The sequence below is a fragment of the Miniopterus natalensis genome, chromosome 3 (assembly GCF_054644295.1).
Source record: "Miniopterus natalensis isolate mMinNat1 chromosome 3, mMinNat1.hap1, whole genome shotgun sequence".
Classification (NCBI taxonomy): domain Eukaryota; kingdom Metazoa; phylum Chordata; class Mammalia; order Chiroptera; family Miniopteridae; genus Miniopterus; species Miniopterus natalensis.
This window is the reverse complement of record NC_142083.1, coordinates 91769459-91790771: the sequence shown is the minus strand read 5'-3', so window position 1 is coordinate 91790771 and position 21313 is coordinate 91769459. Positions and strand designations below refer to the sequence as shown.

General features: G+C 47.4%; 2 protein-coding genes and 1 pseudogene across 3 annotated transcripts in view; 1 reads left to right on the top strand and 2 right to left on the bottom strand.

The window, feature by feature from the left end:
• CORO7 (coronin 7) overlaps positions 1 to 6645 on the bottom strand; it is a 69810-nt gene extending 63165 nt beyond the window's left edge. Inside the window, exons 1-3 of the mRNA XM_087815674.1 lie at positions 6553 to 6645; positions 4131 to 4227; positions 3200 to 3274 (exon numbers count right to left, since the gene is read on the bottom strand). Of these exons, the coding sequence (XP_087671800.1) occupies positions 3200 to 3274; positions 4131 to 4227; positions 6553 to 6612 (232 nt within the window). The 5' untranslated portion in view covers positions 6613 to 6645. The remainder of the gene's footprint in view (positions 1 to 3199; positions 3275 to 4130; positions 4228 to 6552) is intronic.
• A 1381-nt stretch (positions 6646 to 8026) lies between these two features.
• Positions 8027 to 9096, bottom strand: LOC107538269 (high mobility group protein B2 pseudogene; annotated as a pseudogene).
• A 7358-nt stretch (positions 9097 to 16454) lies between these two features.
• The window catches only part of DNAJA3 (DnaJ heat shock protein family (Hsp40) member A3), a 29531-nt gene continuing 24672 nt past the window's right edge, over positions 16455 to 21313 (top strand). For both annotated transcript variants that reach the window (XM_087815672.1, XM_087815671.1), the window contains exons 1-2: positions 16455 to 16665; positions 21092 to 21225. In XM_087815672.1, the coding sequence (XP_087671798.1) occupies positions 16455 to 16665; positions 21092 to 21225 (345 nt within the window). The remainder of the gene's footprint in view (positions 16666 to 21091; positions 21226 to 21313) is intronic.

Below are 21313 nucleotides of genomic sequence, written 5' to 3'. Positions count from 1 at the left end.
AGATATATTAAAAAAAATAAAAACAAAATAAAATCCAGAGTCCAGCACAAGGCTTGGCTCCAGAATATGTAAATGAATACAGTGCTGGCCCCCAAGGATTCACAAACCACTCAGGCCGACTGGCCCTCAGCACTTCTTCAGGGAGACACACAGGTCTGTGCAGATACAATGAACAGCAAGCTGTGCCCACAGGGATAATCCCAAGATCAGGGGCAGGGAAACCTTTGATGAGGGGATGGTGGGCCCTGGAGGAGGTGGCAGGCAGAAGGGGAAGAAAGTGGTTGTAACACGCCCGACCTAGGAGTTTTCTGCCCCATTACTTCCCCCGAAGCCAGGGATGACTAGTCCAAGCAAGGGAGTGTGCCTGATCTGCACCCCAGCTAATAGATTTTCTCTTAAGAAAATTAAACATGAACAGGAAGGCCTAGCAATACAGTGCTTTAGGGACTGGCCTGGGTGCAGGGTTGCCAGCTTAGAGGGAGCTGGCAGCTCCCATGCCAGGGCCCTCCTAAGACCTACCCATCCAGCTGCTCCTTTGGTTCTGGAAGCTCCCCAAGAATCTCCCAATAAATTTATTTTGGGTTAAGCAAGCTGAAGTTGGTTTCTGTTCTTTGAGACCAAAAACTTGAACTTCCTGGCTCGGGGTGTGGGTGGAGGGGTAGGGGTGTGGGTGGGGAGGGGGCTGTACAGAGTGAACCAGAGCCCAGAGGGGAAATGAGGCTGGGGGGCAAAGACGAGGCCAAGGCTTGGGTTTTGAGGGGGATGTGAGCAGGACAGCCAGGCCTACATCACCACAGTAAAAAGCAGACTGGCCACCCTACTGCCTGCCCCTCCACAGGGCCAAGCACTACATTTTCCTCCTGGCCAGAGATAAGAGAAGGGGGTGTATGAGGACAGGTACCCCTTGGGACAGCCTCAGGCTGGACTCCTAGCCACAAACCCCTGCTGCCGCACCCTGTGGGCTCCACACTGGACAGGGCAGGCCCTAGGCCCAAAGCAGCAGCCAATGTAGGCAGCCTGGCACACTGAAGGAATGAGAAGTAGCAATGTGGCCTATTTGAGTGCCTGGCTATGTTGGAAGTCTGAGTACTTCAAGTGCATTTATCTTACCAAATCCTTAGTGACCCACCAGGATGGTACTGTGGCATCATCACCCAAGTGGAAGACAAGGACACTTGCCCAGAGCTACACAGCTAAGAAAGGACAAAGCTGAGGGCCAGGCCAGGCAGCCTGGCTTCAGAACCTACATTCTCAGCAAATCATCACATTGCCTTTCCCAAATTGGAGCAGACCCCACAGCCTAGACATGCAGAAAGGCCCTCTAGGTGCCTCCCTGCCCTCTGCTACCCTAGGAAGCTAGGCTGAAGGGCCACTTGGCCCTGAGACAAGACAGAAGGCACCCCAAGGGTGGGCATCCTGAAGACAGGGCAATAGCCAGAGCCTAGCCCACCACCACTGGCACCTGGTGCCTTGAGGGCAGGTTCTGAGGGAGGTGGAGCTCAGTTACTCCCACAGCAGCTTCCCAGAAAGGTTGCTCCTGCAGGGAAAGGCTAAATAGTTGGAGCTACAGTGAGGCTACAACCTGCCAACAGAAGCTGGTCCAGCTTCTGTTTGGAGTCCCCAAGTCATAGGGCACTCACCACCTCACAAACATCACCAATTTGGGGCAACTCCCCCTTGAGTAAAAAGCATCTAAAAGCAAGCAGCATGGTGCCTAAAAACACAGGGTCAGATACATCTAGGTTCCAATTATGGCTCTGCCAGCAGCAGTACCAACATTGGCAAGTTCCTAACTTATCTGAATCTCAGTTTTCCTAGCTGAAAATGGGTTACTTTAAAATATACTTCACAAAGGTGTGAGAGTAGATGAGAAAGCAGACTTCTTACATATGCTGCAGCACAGGTGGATCTCAGAGCATTATTCTAAGTGAAAGAAGCCAAATTCAAAAGACCATGCAAGGTATTTTCCATTTATGTGAAATGTTCAGAAAAGGCCAGTATATAGAGCAGAGGCTGGCAAACATTTTCTGGAAAGGGTAAGGTAGTAAATGTTTCAGGGTTTGAGGGCCATATGGTCCCTGCTCAAGGCTGCAGTTGTTGGGAGAAAGTAGCTACAGACTTGCCATCAATGAAGAGGACTGGCAGTGTTCCAAAACAACAGTTTACAAAGACAGGCAGCAGGCCAGATTTGGCCAAACCAGTAGCTTGCAGACCCCAGCTGCAGAGGCAGAAAGTAGATCAACAGTTGCCTGAGGTGCAGTGCCTGAGGTGGAAATGGTTTAAGTGCAAAGGGGCATGAAGGATCTTCTGGGGAAATGTTCTAAAACTGCATGGTGATATACACAACCCTGAAACTTTAATAAGAGTCATCAAAAACAGTAATGTTGATATGTAAATGATATCTTGATAAAGTTATAAAAACTTTAAAAGAGGATTAGACAAGAGAAAAAAAAGGACATAGAGAGGTCTTCATCAATCTTCATTACTGTTATTTTAATAACTGCTATCATCATGATTCCTACATTGAGCTGCACACCCACAACAGGGACCAAAGGTTAGCCCCTTTCTCTCACCTAAGGTGACCCAACAAACAGCCAGGAACACAGGCCAGAGGGGCTGGGTCCACAGCTGCCAAAGCTGGACTGCGAGAGGAGGAGGCAACCAGGCACCGCCCTAGGGAAAAAAACTGTTTCCTGAAAGTGGGCAGGCTGCCAGGCAGGTTGTTGGGAGTCCCCAGAAGTAGCTATGGCAGACAAAAGCTCTTTGTGAGGGTCCATCTCTGGCCCTGCAGCCCAGTCCATACCCTCTTTGGAGGGCACTGAGGAGCCTGGCTGGGGAGGAGGCCTGGTGGCAAGGGGTGGTCTCCTAGGCTCCAGGAAAGGACGCAGGTTTAAGAACCACATAGGGTTGAATCCTCCGCAGTAACAGGGAGCCAGCATCAGGGAGTCTGGTGCAGGTTGGTGCATATCCCTCTTCCTTTCAGCTTAACCTGGAGTACCTAGCCTCCCTCCTCTCTGCCCAGGCTCAAATTCTCTACCAGGATTTAACCTTCCAATATGGACCTCACCTGTCAGAAGGAACAGTGAAAAACCAGGAGGGACTTGGAAAGCCACAGGCCTGTGAGACCAGGTGAGTATGAATCCCTGGCTCCAGAGAAGGAGGGCAAGTTCCAGACTTCCCGGGTTTAGCCCCCACTCACCAGAATGGCAGCACAGGTGGGTCACGTGTCTCTTGTCCTCTCCTTTGCCTTCCAGAGGCACAATGCCCAGCACACCTGCCAAATAAATACAGAAGCTCTGACTTCCAGCCTAATGGGGACCATTTACCTCCCAGCCTAGGACTCCCAAGGTACACAAGATCCAAAAGCTCAGCCTTGGACCTTCACAGAGCCTCTACCAATCGTAAGATCATATCCCTCTAGACAGTGATTGGCCCAGGGTTAGTTGCTTGCCCCACATAAGAACCTTCCGTGACACTGAAGATACAGAAAATACTAGGGAAAGAGGCTCTTTCTGGTGCTGGGGGTCATAAGAGGTAAGGTGCCAGCAGCTGACATTTTCCCCAGCTTTACCAAAGAAAGAAGCCATCACCCAAGGGCAACAGAGCTGAGAGGCAAGAGGGGAGCCAGGGCTGATGGCATATGTGAACCTCTGGATACAGCTAGACTTCTTAGTTATATAAGCCAAAAAGGTATCATTTTTGCTTAAGTCAGTTTGAGGTTTGAGTTATCACTGGCAACCAAAAGAATCCCAACTAATACAAGGAGCTTTACAAATCTTTGTATGTATTCCTATTGACCCCAGCCACCCCCAGGCTCCCAGACAAGAGTGGCTATAGCATATGAAAACAATTGGAAAACAAAGGCAATAGCTCCCTCCCACCCTCCTGGCCATGCTCTTGAAGACCACAGCCAACAGTGGTTTATACAAAGTATATATACACATTCTAACCAAAACTGATCTGAATACTGCATGTTGAGCAGTTTGTAGGGGTCTAAGGCCCTACATAGTGCTGACTTCTGAGCCCTGAGAGGCCCCTCCAATCCTCCAGCCTGCAATGAGTCTGCCCTTCTGCCCCACCCTATTTGCGTAACAATATCTGAATCTCCACACTCATGCCCACCTCCATACCTGTACGGTCAGAGTTGAAGGCGATCAAGCTGCAGCTGGATTTGATATGGTTCCCATAAGATGGGGTAGTTCCTGCTCGAATGTCACTGATCCAGGCCTGGAAATAAAGAATAAGAGCCCGGAAAGCAAGGGCTCTGCAAGTGCCTAAAACAAGGGTGAGGCATAATTCAGGGAACCTTAAAGTTGCACCATTGAGAGATGCATTCCTTTGTATCAAACCCTGTCCCCATTCACACAGTCCCTTAGAAAATGCAAAATGTTCTTGAAATGATAACCTAAGTCATAAAGGGGCCAGATTTGCTTATTAAATCAGTTCTCTAACAAGGGAGAAGAGGCTATCAAAAGCAAGCTCAGGCTGAATGAAATCAAGGGTCTAACCGGGCAGTGTTCACTCACATTTGTGTGTTGTTTCTGTTAAAAGGAACAGAGAGAAACAGAGAACAGAGAAGTGAGCACCTAGACAGAATACAGACTCAACTTCCTCAATTGTATTGCTTAAGACCTCCACCTGAGTCCAAGGGTTTCCGCCAAACACCAGGAGAAAACACCCAAGCTCAGAGAAGGGTAAAATCAAGGCCTTTCCATGAAATCCCATAGATGGTGAACGAAACACTGCCATGAAAAGGCAATAATGTTAACATCCCCACACCTGAAGGAACAGAGGAGCACTTTTTCTGAAACTAAGATAGGCGAGGCCCACGTTTTCTCTTTTGGTATCAAAACATCATTCAACACTCCTTCCTGCCACCCAACAATTGAGCACTCACATTTCTCAGTCCACCCAACCACAGTGTCCTGGAAACCACCTCTACCACCCAAGTTTCATTTTCAATCTTCACTTGCCTCGGATAGAACATTATCACTTTGCATTATTTTTCCTTCCTGATTCATGTTGACGGTACAAATACAATGACAGGAAATAACTTTGAAAACAAGAAGAGATCACCTGTTCTATCTCCCTAACATAAAACTTTTAAATTCCCTCCATAATCTGTGTTTCCATGCCTATCTGTTTACCTTGCTGGACTGAGGACCACCCAGGAACAAGCCCCAGGGATCCTCAAAGATACTCCCGACCCCTCCAAGCAGAACTTACTGCATTCAGAGGGATGATCTTGATGCAAATGTGAAAAGCTCTCCCCCTATCCCCACACCATCTCCTTTCCTTACTCCTCATTGCACTCAGAATAAAAGCCAACTTTTTCCTGTGGCCTTTGGATTCTGCAAGATCACTCTGGATTCATTGAGCAACATGGTTCCCCATCACTGCCTTCCATCCACCATGGCCCACTTTCCGTTCCTCCACCAGGCACTTTCCCACCCCACTCTTCCTCTAGCCGGCTGCTTCTCACCCTTCTTGCCTCAGCTTAAATGTCACTTCCTCCCAGCAGCCTGCCCCTGACCACCCTGGTGAGATTAACCCCCATCTCACTGTCCATCTCCATCCCTGCACCCTTTCCCAATTATTCAGGGCATTTATTAAAACTTGCAATGCCCTTGCATGCCTGTCTGCTTGCTGGCTGTCTCCCTCATGAGGCTGTACGCAACACAGAGGAAGGAAAGTGCTGTCCTATCCACTGTTGTGGCTCCAGCAACTGGGCACATTACATGGGAGGTGCAGAGGAAATACAGTCCAGAGGATGAAAACTTGGGATCTACCCCAGGCCGCCCTGACGTGCGTTGGCCCCTGATAGAGTCACTACATAGGGTCAGTTCCTAGGCTCCCTTCTTGGAGGACATTCCCTGGCCTTCCAAATAACATGGGGAGCAGCTGACCAGGGGTGGCATCATCTCTGAAGCACACTCCTCATCAGGCCCACTGCCCTTCAGGGGCCCGAGGAGTCCCCCAGCCTCTGGGCTCCATCTCCTCGTGCTTCTCGAGGCCCCACCCAAGCCTCTGGCAGCATCACCCAGAGTAAGGGAAGAACCAGCCGCGAGAGGAGGAAGCGCCGGCGGAAACCCGAGGGAGAGGCGCGCCTCCGGACGAGCGGCTCCCCGCGTCCAACTGACACAGCTGGACTCGCCAAGGCCAGCGCAGAAAGAGGCATCTCTCCACACCCCAGCCCCAGGCAGGAGAGGTTGGAACGGCGGGGAGGAGGAGCCGGCGCTAGAAGCGGCTCCACCGCGAGGTCGACCGGAAGCCGGGAAGGCAGGCAGCCTCGCGGGCCTCAGGCCTTGGCCTGGCCGGGTGGGCTGCGCCACCTCGGGGGTCCCGGGACTAGGCAGGCGGGCCGACAGACCGCGGGGCTCACGGAGCGGCCAGAGAGCGTCCCGGGAGCTGCGGCCGCTGCCTGCTGGGTGGCGACGGGGCGGCCGGGACGCCGGTCCCAGGCCTGAAGGGGGCGCCTCGGGACAGACGGGGTTCGGGGATCCCGGCGCGGGGTCAGGGGAGCGGAGTGCGGGACCCGCGGGCCGGGCTCACCTCACGGCGGGGCGGCCGGGCCTCCGTATGCCGGAACTTAGACACCTTGAAGCGGCTCATTGCAGCAGGGACAGTAGCGAGCCCGGCTTCGAGGACTGGGGCGTCGGCTCTCAGGTGCACAGCGAGCAGCCGCGTCTCCCTCGGCCTCCAGCTCCACCCGCCGCCCGCCGCCCACCGCCCTCGGCCACGCCCCTGCTCACCCCGGCCAATCGTAGCCGGCTCCGGCCCGCTGGGCCCCGCCCCCTGCTCTTCTCCCTTCGCGCGCGGCGCCGGCCCCGCCCCCCCGACCAATCGCTGCAGGATCGCAGGGCGAAGCCAGGCCTGGATGGCTTAGAGGCTGACTGCACGAGCGGGAGGTCATGTGCAGTACGCTGACAGCCCCCGGCCGAGCGGTGCGTGCGTGGGGACTAGAGGCAACAGCAGCAATTTTTTGTGCAGGGATTTGGCCCCAGAGGCTTTCCAGGGGATGGGGCGGGGCGGGGCGCGCCGCGCCCTCCCTGGGGAGGAGAAACCGCAGGACTGAACTAGCTCCATTTCAGGGACCGGGAACTCGGTCCCTGAGAGAGGAGCTGCTGGTCCAGGCAGCGGAGGAACGCGAGCCCAGGTCTGCCTCAAATCCTTGTCCGTGGGGTCTACCCTACAGCCTCTCTGCATCCTACCCACCCTGCTTAGGCCGGGTGGTCACTGTGGGAGAGATGGGGCTTTCAGCATCCCCTTATTAGGGCAGGCCTTGGCTTCAGGCCTTGGGCGCGGAGAGGCAGGGTTCCTCTAATGAAATCAATGTATCATTTACAGATAAGCTGAAAGAGCGGAAGCTAAGGGCAATGGAGAATCCATTAAATAGTAAATGTGCCCAATCGGCACTGCTTGCTTAGTCTAGGGGCAACTCAGGAGAAAAGAGCGTGGGTTCATTTCATCTGGGGCTATTCATTGCACAAGCATTTCTCTTCCTTTAAAAACTGACTTCCTGCGTGATTCCAGAATATGCTGTCTGCTTGAGGACAGAACACCTGCTCAGGCGTGTCTGGAAAACGGACTTTGATCTAAGGAACACGACTAAATGGTTGGAAGTGCCAATTGCTGTGAAAATTCCCTTTGCGTAGCCTGCAGCAGACAGAGCCTCACCGAGGCAGGCTGTACGCGGGGGGTTTCTGAAAGCTTGGCCTGGCAATGGGCACAGATGGATACCAAAATGTGAGTTCTCTTTTCAGTTCAGTGAGGACAAAGAGGCAACTTACCAGTTTCTCTACTAAGTGAATTAAGAGTAACTTTGTTCTCCATAAACTAAAACTGGGAGGTCAGTCTTGCTGACTAAAGCCTAGGATTTGGAATTCTAAGCAGTCTGGCAGCTTTCTCATGATGCACACTTTTCAGGCTTGAATTCCAGCAGCTTTGGAAGAGGCACCATCAGTGCAGTCTTGAGTTGGTTGTGGTGTTCACTTACTGCAGACATTGCTTTTTTTTTTTGTAATATACGTAATTTTATTACAAAATTTTTTAAAAAAACAAAATGCAACAGTCTAGAAAAAACAAAATTTACTATTGATACTAATTCCTATGAGTTTGCTGTGCTACCATACACAAGTCAAGAAATTAAAGAAACCTTTAAATATTTAGAAACATTTAACATCAGAAGCCTTAAAATCTAACTGTATGTAGTAACCCCTCAAAAAGCTACAACCTGCATTTTTATAAAAGTATTTTCTCTACAAAGAATCTTATCAGCTATACAAAAATCTGTAGTTTTTATACTGAAGCTAATATTGAGCTGCACTTGAATTCACATTCTTAGCAAAACAATTGCCTGAGAGCACACACACATATTCCATACACATCATTACAGGATAGCCATTTATTCTTCATCGTCCTCCTCTTCATCATCATCATCTTCCTCCTCCTCCTCATCTTCTGGTTCGTTCTTCTTCTTTAGCCTGTTGGCCTGCCAGGGCCCTTCTTTCCTACTTCACTTTTGCCCTTGGCACGGTATGCAGCAATATCCTTTTCATATTTCTCCTTTAGCTTAGCTACTTTTTGCTCATACGGTTGCTTATCTTTGACTGATTGTTCAGACTACATTTCGTCCAACTGTTTTGCAATATCCCCAATGGATAAACCAGGGTGTTCACTTTAGATCTTTGGGCGATGTTCAGAGCAAAACAGGAAGAAGGCAGATGGAGGCCTTTTAGGAGCATTGGGATCTTTTTTCTTCCCTTTCTTATCGCCTTTGGGAGGAACATAATTTTTCATCTCCCGGTCATAGTGAGCTTTGTCACTCTTTGCCATATCTTCGAACTTTGACTTTTCCTTTGCAGACATAGTCTTCCATCTCTCCGAACATTTCTTGGAGAATTCGGAAAAATTGAAGGAAGAGTCTGGGTGTTTCTTCTTGTGCTCTTCCCGACAGGTTTGCACGAAGAAGGCATACGAGGACATCTTGCCCCTTGGCTTGTTGGGGTCTCCTTTACCCATGGTGACAGACCTGGTGGTAGGTTTTCCTCAGAGTCCCGCCGGGCGGCCGGGTCTGACCAAGACGGTTCCCTCGCTGGGCTCCGGCTTGAACTGGCTTATCGCCCAGATATTGCTTTTTTTAAAAATTGTGATAAAAACATGTAACAAAGTTTACTATTTTTATTTCAAAAATTTTTTTGATTGATTTTTAAAAAATATGTCTACTGATTTCAGAGAGAGGAAGGGAGAGGGAGAGAGAGAAAGAAACATCAATGATGAGAGAGTCATCATTGATCGGCTCTCTCCTGCACACCCCCTACTGGGGATTGAGCTTGCAACCCAGGCATGTGCCCTGACCTGGAATCAAACCTCAGTCTCCTGGATCAAATTTTGATGTTCAACTGCTGAGCCATGCCGGCTGGGCTTATTTATTGATTTGAGAGAGAGAAACATCCATTTGTTGTTCCACTTATTTATGCATTCATTGGTTGATTCTTGTATGTGCCCTGACTGGGGATCAAACCCCCAACCTTGGTGTATCAGGATGATGCTGTAACCAACTGAGCTATCTGGCCAGGGCTCAAGTTTACCATTTTAAAGAATACGGTTCAATAGTGTTAAGGACATTGACAGTGTTGTGCAACAGATAGTCTTAAGATGGTAAGTTTTATGTGCATTTTCTCACAATAAAATTTTTTTAAAATATAAATCAAATATACATTTATTGTAAAGTTCATGTAACCCCTGCAAATTTGCTTTATGTCACTTCATTGTTATCCCTGAATTCATTTTTGTTTTTTAATCTACCATTATGTCAGATGGGCCTAAGTGGGCACAGTTAGCAAGTGAGAAAGTCTTTAACCCCTAGAGGTAACAAAGGGACATGCCATGGGCTAAATCTGGTCCACAGACACGTTTTAGTTGGCTTACAGTGTTTAAAAAATTGGGACATTTCAGCCCGGCTGGTGTTGCTCAGTGGTTGAGCACCGGCCTAGGATCAGGGAGCTCGAGGTTCAATTCCTGGTCAGAGCACATGCCTGGGTTGCAGGCTCGATCCCCAGTGGGGAGTGTGCAGGAGGCAGCTGATCAATGACTTTCTCATCATTGATGTTTCTCTCTCTTTCCCTTTCCCTTCTTCCCTCTGAAATCAATAAAGATATATTTTTTACAAATTAAAAATAAAATTGGGACATTTCTGCTGTGGCTGGCATGGGTCAGTGGTTAGAGCATCAGCCTGCACACCAGAGGGTCTTGGGTTTGATTCCAGTCAAGGACATCTACCTGGGTTGCAGGTCTGATCCCTGCTTCCAGTGGGGGCATGTGTGGGAGGAAACCAATCCATGTGTCTCTCTCCCCTTCCCCCTTCCTTCAATTCTCTAAAAAAAAAATCAATGGAAGAACATATCCTCACTCCTCTGGTGAGTATTAAAAAAAAAATTGAAACATTTCCTAAAAGTTTGGATTTCAGTGTCTCTTGAAAAACAAAGATTTGGCAATGGTGGGTCCACAGCCCCACATGGCTAAAGCGGGCTGGAGCACCCATCACCTTTAAAGCATGCTTTCCCATTTACTGCAGTCTCACTGGTCCCTGTCATCATGTACGTGGCCACTCCATCCTTACACTTTATCTGCCTGGCCCTGGTACCTGGGTTAGTGACCCCTGATCTTCTCTCCCAGGAAAGAGAGAAGCCATAACCTGGCTGTGCTGGATCATGTGACTGTTATTTCCACAAACTAGGGGCTAGTAGAAGCAGAGTTGGAGAATGTCCTTTTCCCCATTCCCACAGTGACCAACCTGAGTTCCATAGCAGGGAACAAGGAATGGCCAAAAGGACTTGAAGACCCAGAGAGTGATCATCTCACAGGTCCCCAGATCCATTCTGGCTGGAGAGAGTGATTCTTTTTAGTAGAAAGTTCAGAGCTCTAAAGCTGCTGCAAACTTGAGCAGAATAAATTACTTCATGAACTGCAAAGTTGAACTGAAATCCTTTAAGATATCTTCTAGTCCCATAAGCCTATGAATTACCAGGTTTGTTCCTTTATGTTCCTAGTAATTCTACTTCACTGTCTCTAAGAACCCTGGAGGACACCTTTCAACCCTAAAAAGCAGTCTATCAAAAGATGGGTGAAATGCCAGCAATATGAGGATGTCTGGTAGCTTGGTGCATGGTAGGATGATTTAAATTTCACAGGGCCTGTTTCCAAGAGTGATTAATAACAAACAAAAATTTAGGAGGCCATTGTACTGAAGTCCTCATTCTAGAAAATTCAAAGCACTTCATGTAACTGAAGGAAGAAACATTAGCAGAAAGAAAAATGACCAACAAGGCCTGGCCGATGTGGCTCAGTGGTTGAGAATCGCCCCATGAACCAGGAGGTCACCAGTTCCATTCCCTATCAGGGCACATGCCTGGGTTGCAGGCTTGATCCCCAGTAGGGGATGTGCAGGATGGATGTTTCTATCCCTCTCCCTTACTTTCTCTTTAAAGTCAATTAAAAAAACAAAAAAACCCTAAAACATATTTTAAAAATGACCAGCAAGATGCAGGGCGTCAAGGGGTTGGGATAAAAAAAAAAAAAGACTGGCAAGGAAGAAGAGGGCAAAAACCCACACAAAAGAATCAAAGTGTAAAGATGGAGTGGCCACTTACAAGGTGACAGACACCAGCCCTGGCCAGGTGGCTTGGTTGGGATGTCATCCCATACACCAAAAGGTTGTGGGTTCAATTCCCAGTCAGGGTACATGCCTAGCTTTCTGGAGCACATGCGGGAGGCAACCAATATGTTTCTCTCTCATAGTGATCTTTCTCTCTCTCTCCCTCTCTCCCTTCCTCTCTCTAACAATCAATTAGAAAAACATATCCTTGGGTAAGGATAAAACAAAACAAAACTATGACACCAAAGAAAAGACATTTTATGTAGGATGTTCCCTTAATCTTCTCTCAAGTCCGTGGTTTCCACAGATCAGAATTTTTGCAAGAGAGGGATGGATGAAGCCAGCTTTGATGCCAACAACAATTTCCTTAGATTTAGTTATCTGCCCCTGAAATGGTTGTTTGTTAAGATGCACATTGAAAACATTTTTATAGGTAAGCCCTGCCTTGTTCATTTCATGAGCTGGAACAGAAAGGCATGTGCAGTTATCTCGGCACAGGAAACAACTATGCAACAAAATACATTTCAAAAATTGGGGAAAACACGCATAATTCTCCCTTGCCAACATGGCTTTGTTGTTTCTCAAATGGAGGTGTACCCATGTGTTCTTGGGGATCTGAAGTTTTACTACACTTAGTGGTCTTTTAAATTGTTTTTATTTTAATTTTTATAAATATATCTTTATTGACATCAGAAAGAGGAAGGGAGAGGGAAAGAGAGATAGAAACATCAATGACAGAGTCGTCATTGATTGGCTGCCTCCTGCATGACTCTCTCTGGGAACTAAGCCAGAAACCCAGGCATGTGTCCTGACCAGGAATCGAACCGCAATCTCCTGGATCCTAGGCCGGTGCTCAACTGCTGTGCCACGCCTGGCCGGGCTATTTTGTTTTTAATCTTAACTCAGGATATTGGTTTTTAATTGATTTTAGAGAGAAAGAGAGAGAGAAACATCAATGTGAGAAATGGATCAGTTGCCTCTCATATGCGCCCCAACTGGAGATCGAACCCGCAACTTTTTAGTGTACGGGACACCAAACAAACCGAGCCACCCAGCCAGAGCTGTTTTGATTTTTCTGCAGTAACTTGCAAAATATTTTAACAGAAATGCAAAATGATAATTCACAACTAAAGGGCAGTTTCATATAAAAGACCATCCTTTTCTATGGTGATGTTTTTCACATTGGAATCTACTGATTGCCAGAGGATCCAGAGAGTTATTCTCGGCATCTCTGATTTTTTTTTTTCCCCTTGAAAAAAGTTCCTTTCATTTTTCAGTTTTGCAAAGCATTAAGTTCAAGCCTAGTTTGGGCAGAATAATATTTAGCTTCAAGCTAGAGCCACCTGTTTGGTAAAGGACCTTTTAGGAAATCATTAGCACAGAAAACTCAGGCAACTGAGGAGAGGATAGTTCATCTCCTTCTTCTGCACGGAACTGCAGACACTGCAGATGTTATGTCCAGGAACATCTGTGCTACACATTTCACACCCCCTTGGAATCAACCCATACTATCTTAGGGAGGAAAGGAAATTCTACAACTAGAGAAATTGTGAGCTAGCTTTTATTGCTTCTCAAGAGACTGGCTGAGAACCTTCGGCTCTCCCTGAAAGGGCTCCTCACATGGGGAGGGGAGCACAGCCTTCCCACGGTTAGCCATGGACTTGGCCAGTCCCATTGTACCTTGGATGGGCAGTATCTGCAGGATATTACAGGGTAGAACATGCTTAAAACTTCCTACTAGCTCTCACAGATCTCACTACCTCAGGAGAGCAGCAAGGGTCCAGTGGAACACTAAAATGAAAAGTGCAGAGGGGGAGCCCTAGCCAGTTTGACTCAGAGTGTGGGCCTCTGGACTGAAGGGTCTCAGGTTCAATTCTGGTCAAGGGCACATGCCTTGGTTACAGGCTTGATCCCCTGGTCAGGGCATGTGGGATGCAACCAATTGATTCACATCAATGTCTGCCTGTCTGTCTCTCTCCCCTTTCCACTCTCTGAAAAGCAATGGAAAAAACATCCTCGGGTGAGGATTAAAAACAAAACAAAATAAGTGCAGAGGGGGGAGACGCTTGAGAAACCTGTGTGTCTTTTGCAAATATTTGTTTTTCCTTAAAATTTTTAGCTTTAGACCGGAGAACGGGGTGGGGGAAGGGAGAGGCACACGCCTGGGAGTGTGGGTAGGTGTGGCCTGTGTGCACATTTCAGTTTTTGCCTACAAGCTTGGGATGGGTCCATTAGTAGCCACCATCATCCACTCCATTCCCTTGGGGTTCTCTCCTTCCTAAAAGCAAAGAATAATCAGCTTTCCTGCTATCCCCTAAAACAAGAACACACACTCCCTTTTCAATGTGAAGGATTTTTACTGTTAATAACTATGGGGACTGTACACCTGAAATTAATATAAAATAATACTGAATGTCAACTGTAATTGATAAAAATCAAAATCAAAATCACCATGGGGAAATAGGTGGGGGAGGGGGAAACAAAATACAAAAAAAATGAGGAAGTTTCAAAACTGACAGTTTTCATATTGGTGAGCTCTCCTCTAGTTCCTCTCACTCTGAGGCGGTAAATGCAAGTCCCTTTGCCTCGTTCTCAGCTTTTATTCCTGAAAGTTGCACTTCTCAACCAACACCCCCCACCCCCACTCTTTCCCCCTAGGTTTTGGGCTCCCTGTGGGAAGTAACTGTGGTCTGAGTTCTGCTTGGTATTCTCAGTGCTTAGCACAGAGCCTGGCACATAGGACTAACATATGTTGAGCATTTACTATGTGTCAAGTACTATATGAAGCTTTCACATGGTTATCTCACTCTTCAGATGATCCTTTGAGGTACTGTTATATCCCCTTTTTAGGGAAAGGAAACTGAGGCATAGAGATAAAATAAGTTGCCCGTGGACACCCAGCTGGTAAGTGGCAGAGCTGGGATTCAGTCCAAGCCAGTCTGACTCCAGAGCCCATACTCTTAACCACTATGCTGGAAACATTTAAATATTGGTTGAATATACTGAAAGAGCCCTTTTACCCATTTTCCACCCCATGACCCTTTTCCTTTTTTCTCTAAAATGTCCCTTGCTCACCTCAGTGCTCTATGTTCCCTAGCCCAAACTCTCCTTGCATGTTACAATAGCTTTGTAACTGTTCTTCACTGGGCCAGTGTGTGTGTGTTTTAAACTACTTTTTTTTTTTTTTTTTTTAATATATCTTTATTGATTTCAGAGAGAGGAAAGGAGAGGGAGAGAGAGATAGAAACATCAATGTTGAGAGAGTCATTGATCAAGCCCGCAACAGGGCATGTGCCGTGACCAGGAACCGAACCCTGATCGCCTGGATCCCAGGTCGATGCTCAACCGCTGAGCCATGCCCGGCCGGGCTAAACTACTTATTTTTTTTTATTGGTTTTAGAGAGAGAGAAACATTGACTTGTTCCACTTATTTATGAATTCATTGCTTGATTTCTTATATGTGCCCTGACTGGGGATCAAACCTGCAACCTTGCTGGGTCCAGAGGACACTCTAACAACCTGAGCTATCCAGCCAGGGCCTGGGCCAGTGGTTTTTAAACTACTTTGAATCTCAGAGCCTGCGGAGAATTCTATTGATGAAAGCTATGGATTAACATAACATACACAAAAATTTAGTGTACAATGGGGAGAGGGCCAAAGAGAACAGATCATCTTAAAACCATCGATGAACCCTCAGGTTCACTTTCTATTATTTGTGGTGGTGGTGCGAGTGTGAAAGCTAAAACTCCTTTGCAAGACTTACCAGGCAAGGTTTACCTTTCTGGCCTCATCTCCAGTCCCACACCCTAAGGTTAGGGCTTAAGCAAACAGGGCAAGCACTTTCCATCTCTAGACATCTGCTTTTGAACTTCTTGCTACTTGGAATACTATTCTCCACCACGCCTACCTGACCCACTTCCTATTACTGTAATGTTACCTCCCAGATGCCTTCCCTGACACCCCCAACCCCCCAACCCCCGAGAAACCCCTTCACCTGTGTGCCTGCAACCTATTACATACTAGATTGCAATGATCACGTTATGTTAGTTGCTGAAGAGCCTGTCTCTCTCGATTCATCGTTGTGTGCCTCCTGCGCAGGGATGGTATGTCATTCCCCATCGTATCCCCAATATTCTAGTACATGCGTGACAAGCAGATCATCAAGTTTATTAAATTAGTTTTGGGGGAGCTTGGCTCTTACTCCGCGACCGGCAAGTTCACTACAGGTTTGGAGACCAACGTGCTTAGGAGAGACCTGAGCGACCGAAGTCCGCCGCGTGGGAAATCAGCCAGAGAAAGTGAGCCTGACGACAAGCTTTGGGAATAGAGACGCCGCCCCCTTGTGCAGACACCGGCTTGAGTAACGCTCACGCAAGAAGTTGTCAGGGTCAAGAGGAGGGAAGTCTGGCACTGCATGCTGGGATCTGCGACAAACGCCGCTTGGACACGCCAGGATCTGTGGTCACTTGCCGGACACCTCAAACCAGTTAGATTCAGCTACACTCAACCACGTCCTTACTCAGATAAGGTGCAGTCGTGATCGTCCAGCACATAACTAAGAGGTTCTCCCGGGCAACTCTATCTGGTAGTACTCTTCACAGCAAACCTCATTTCAGCGTTGGCTCCCACGAAAGTGCATGAGGTGCCGCTGCGCGTGCGCAACGCTTGTGTTCATGCGCGCGCGCGTAGCCGGCCCCCGCCTCCACCCACTTCCGGACGCGCCGGCGCTGCGCGCAGGAGGTGTCCTCGCGAGGCCTCCTTAAGACGAGTGGCGCAGGCGCAGTGTCCCCCGGCCAAGATGGCGGCGCGGTGTTCCACACGCTGGTTGCTGGTGGCAGTAGGGATCCCTCGGCCGCCGGCAGCAGCGGGGACAGGGGCCCGGCCGCTCAGGGGGGGCGTGGTGGGGGCGTCGCTGGGCCGCAAGCTGAGCATTACTGCCTGCGCGCCTTCCCTGGGAGCTCGCGGCCCAGGGGCGCCACTGACATTGAGACCTGGTGTCAGCCTCACAGGTGAGGGTAGGCTTCGGCGCCCGAGTCGGGGCTCCAAGGCCTGGAAGGGAGTGACTCACTTCGCTCCAGCTACGGGAGTAGCGGAGTGAAGGGTGTTTTCCGACGTGTGTGGAGAATTGCTTGGGGAGACGGGCAAGCAGGAGGCACAGAGGCCCCAGTGACTACCCAGAAGCGGTGAAGGAGGAATTGCTGCATGGAGCTCCCGGCGGCGGGGGTGAAACTTCCCGTAGGCCCTGAACCTTCACCTCTGTGTCAATATTTCTGGAGGCCTCTCCGGCCTGCCGCTGCTTCCTATCCCTATCCCTATTCCTTTCTCTTCGCTACACCTTCTAGCCTGTAGCGGAAGGGAAGAGGTCATTGCCATTCGATGAGCATCTGCTCTTGTGCTAGGCACTTTGTACCTCATCTCGATTCACGGTAACAACCCTACAAGGTGGGAATTGTCATCCCTATTTTAAAGATTGGGAACTTGAGGTTTTAGCAGAGGAACTGCCCTGCCCCAGGCCATAAAGTTAGATTAAGAAGAGTTTTCCCAAACCTAGAGCTGTACTTTCATAGCTTTCACACTTTCCACTACGTGGTGTAAGTTGAAGGTTACACTGAATAGTCTATTTTAGAAGTCCTTAAGTTGGTAACTGTAATAAAAATACAAACATTTATTGAACACTATGTACCAGGCATGGACATTTCCATGTGATAGACACTGTTATTCCCTTTTGTAGATTTAAAAACTGAGACTTAGATGTTAAACAATTTGTAGATTGTCACAAAGGTAAAAAGTGGTAAAATCTTGATTCAAAACCTGCTGCTTACTTCATAGCCTGGGTAATAGTGAATTAATATTTATTAAACCTTTAGGTGCTTAGCCATGATAATTTTTCATGTCGTGTGTTGGATGGCTTCCATTATCATGAGAGAAGGAAGGAGGAGTCATTGAACAAGGATAATGCCTGAATTGTGCTAGTTGTTTCTGTCCCCTAGAATTTGTGCAAGATATTTAAGCTATCTGTAATCTTACAAAGGTGATTAATTAAAGGGTCCTGACAAGATAATTTCCTATTGGGTTCCAGTTTTGTAATGCTGTCATTAAAGTATTAGTAATTGTGATTACTTTGTACAGTGAGCAAACTCACCTCCACCAGTGTGTGTGTGAGTGAATTATTTAATCCCTTTGAGCCTCTTTCCTTAACTGTGACATTTTACTCATTCGCACTACTTAGCTCCCAAATACTTAGTCTGTCATATACTTAGTCTGTCATATGCCATAACCACTGTTCTAGGTACTGGGGATATGAGATTGGCTGTGATTTTGGTCAAGTGATCCCATTTTATTTTGTTTCTTCCACCTGTATTTCCTCGGGTGGGGCAGTAGTCTGCTCAAGTTTCCACAGGATTACTTGGGGTGATGTCATTCTGTGTTTCTCAGTATGAGCAAAAATGGTCATTTTTAGCTTTTGCTAACATTTTCTAATGTCTAGCTAACTTTGTCCATATTACATTTGTACAAGTTTGAGGAGCATTTTTAATAACTACTGTGTGTGTGTGAGAGAAAGACAAGCATTAAGTACTGAGCCTTGTATGCGGCCAGTACTAAGGAACTGCAGTCAGCTATCCTTTTCTCCCAAGAGAGCCCATAGCCCAAGATGGGCATGGTTTGTATCAGGTGAGAGGTAGCATCCTTCAAGGTGCACTCTGAAGTCATCAACTTAGCTCCCAAATACTGTTCTGTGATCTCATCTCAAATCAAGTAGTATAATTAAGTGACATAAAAACCACACTTTAAATTCAGCTTTTCTCCCAAGCACAGAAAGAAGGCAGTTGTTTGACATTGTGCTGGCTGGAGGCTAATCCTGGGTTATTCTAAAAAGGGCCAGATATTTATTGGTCATATCTTGGGGAAAATCTGCCTAATAAGTGAACTCTTCCTAATTATTGCTAATCATTGATGCTTTTTGGAGACACCCAACTAAGGCTATCCCTTATCTTTCCCCCTTCCTCCATATGCTTAACACCCTGATTGTCTTTTGTGCTCAGATTAATTTTAAGTAGTGTCCCAATCCTCCTTGTTTGTTTGTTTGACAGCTCTTCTTCATGCAAACCTGATCACTTGGAGTGGCTTCCTCTTGCCCTCAGTATAAAAGCCATACTCTTAACATAGCTCAAAGGCCCTTCTGTTTATTTCTAGACCTCGTTAATCATCATCTCTAACCACCCCTCTGCCATCACCACAACCACAACACACAGGCTGGAGCATGCACTTGCACACACACAGTCTTCAGTCTAGTATAGTACCTCCAGTTCCTAAATGCACAGGAATGAACCACTCCATCTAAACCAAAGGTGATCATATGATTTAGTCACCATCAGGGCACCTTTGAAAGTAAAAGTGCATGCTGTTGCAAATAATGTCAGGATGACCCGTGTAAATCTGGATGGATTTAAACTCCTCCTTAGTCTATAGTTTAACAGCAGGAGCCTTAGAAGACCTTCCCTGAACTTCTTAGATGGTGTTGCCAGTGGGGCGATTTTGATTTTTACCCTCCAAGGGGTGTTTAGTAATGTCTGGAAACGTTTTTAGTTGCCAACTTTAGGGTGGGAGAAGGGATGGGTGATGCTACTGGTAACTAGTTGACCAGGTGCTGTAAAACATTCTATAATACATACTAGGTATATTAATTTGCTAAGGCTGCCATAACAAAGTACCATTAACTGGGTGCCTTAACAGAAACTTATTTTCTTTTTTTTCTAGTTCTGGAGGCTAGAAGTCCAAGGTCAGTGTTTTGTCAGGATTGTTTCAAAGATCCTATCACCAAATTCAGTCACCTTCTGAGGTGCTGGACGTTAGGACTCCAATTTAGGAATTTGGAGGTGGAGCTCACATTTTGGCCTATAACAATAGGACAGTTACTACTTCCCTGCCCTTCAGAAATTGATCCCATCCTCTACTGTGGGGAGGTTAAGAAACCCTGTTTCAGTTACCCTTTTGTGTATTTTCACTGCTTGTCTGCGTGCTAATATATCTTCACACACTGCCTTCCAGACTCCCCTGTGGGACTGCCGAATTCCTTGGAGTCATTGGCTTTGACTCTTACTCATCTTGTATTCTCAGTGCCTAGTACAGTGTTAAGATCTTGAATAAATTAAGCTCTGGGAGGGCAGTGCCTTTGAATGTCTTGCTGTCATATCCCCAGCGTGAAGCCCAGTGTCTGGTAGGTGCTCATTGAGTATTTGCTGAATGAATAAATGGCAAATATTTGTAAGTATTTGCTGAATGAATGGTGAATACAGAAACTCCTCCTCTACAGGCAAACGTTTGACTTAAAAACCTGTAGCTGCCTCATGATCCTCATTCTTTTTCTTAACCTTCCTCTTCCTTCTGACTTAACTTGCCTCCCCCTCAACTTTGGCCCCCCTTTCTCCCAGTTCTCACAGGATGGGTTGGGCATTAGGAGGCAGCACTGGAAATTGTAGATCAGCTCCCCTGGCTTCACTTTGTGACAGTGAAGTTAGCACTCTGCTTCGTGCACAAAGGGCAGTTGAGTAGGTGTGTCTGTTGGTCTTTCCTCCTAGCTGCTGATGCAAGAGGCCTGAAAGGAGGCAGGGCATATGGCCACCTGCCTTTGATTGCTTTCAGGTTGTCTGCTCTGTGGTAAACAGAGGTTCTGGCACAGGGCCTTTTAATCTTGTGTGTCTATATATATGTACTGTTTTTAGGAGAAGAGGGGGTCAATGCTTTTATCAGATTCCTTGAGAGACGTGTGACTCTAAAGACTGAGAACCATTTTGTTAACACAGTGGTTCCCACACTTGAGCATTCAACGGGATCATCATCTGGAGGGCTTGTTCAACAGGGCCTGCTGGGCCCCACCTTCATAGTTTCTGATTCTGGTCTGGGGTGGGGCCTGAAAGTTTGCATATCTAACTGGCTGATGCTGCTGGTCCAGGGACCACACTCTGAGCACCACCCCATCCTCTAAAGCAGATATCCAAGATTGCCTGGTAGAGGGAAAGAACTTGGGGAGTTGTTAAGCATTAAGTAACACAAAGTGTATGAAAATACCTGGCATGTGGTCGGTTCTCAAGCAGTGTAATGGAACCTAAGTCCCTTTTTAATCATCTCTAGGTGCAGTCCCCATCTGGGGTACGGTTTGTTTGGTAGTTTAATGAGGCTACATCGGTAGTTTAATCCAGCAGGATCAGCGCGTCTCCCCAGTTTTATATTGACCTGTTTTATATTCTTCGTATACAGTGGCCTTAGCCATTTTTGACGTGCAATGAGTTTGGTCTCCGTTGGGCTTGGAGGAGAATAGGCCCTAAAGTTGTGATCTATTTGCTACTTCACAGGTATAACGGGGCTAGTTTACTCACAGTTTCCTTTTGTTGAGCATATTCCCAGAGTGATTTTCTTTCCTTTTTTCTTTTTTAGGAGTAAAAAGTTACCCTTTTGTTTGTACTGCCTCTTTCCACACGAGCACCCCTTTGGCCAAAGAGGATTATTACCAGATATTAGGAGTGCCCCGAAATGCCAGCCAGAAAGAGATCAAGAAAGCCTATTACCAGGTCTGTATGGACAAGATTGTAGAAGGAATACTATTGATCTAGTCTAATACTGATCAGTGCAGTGTGTGTATGCCCATACGTATAGGAC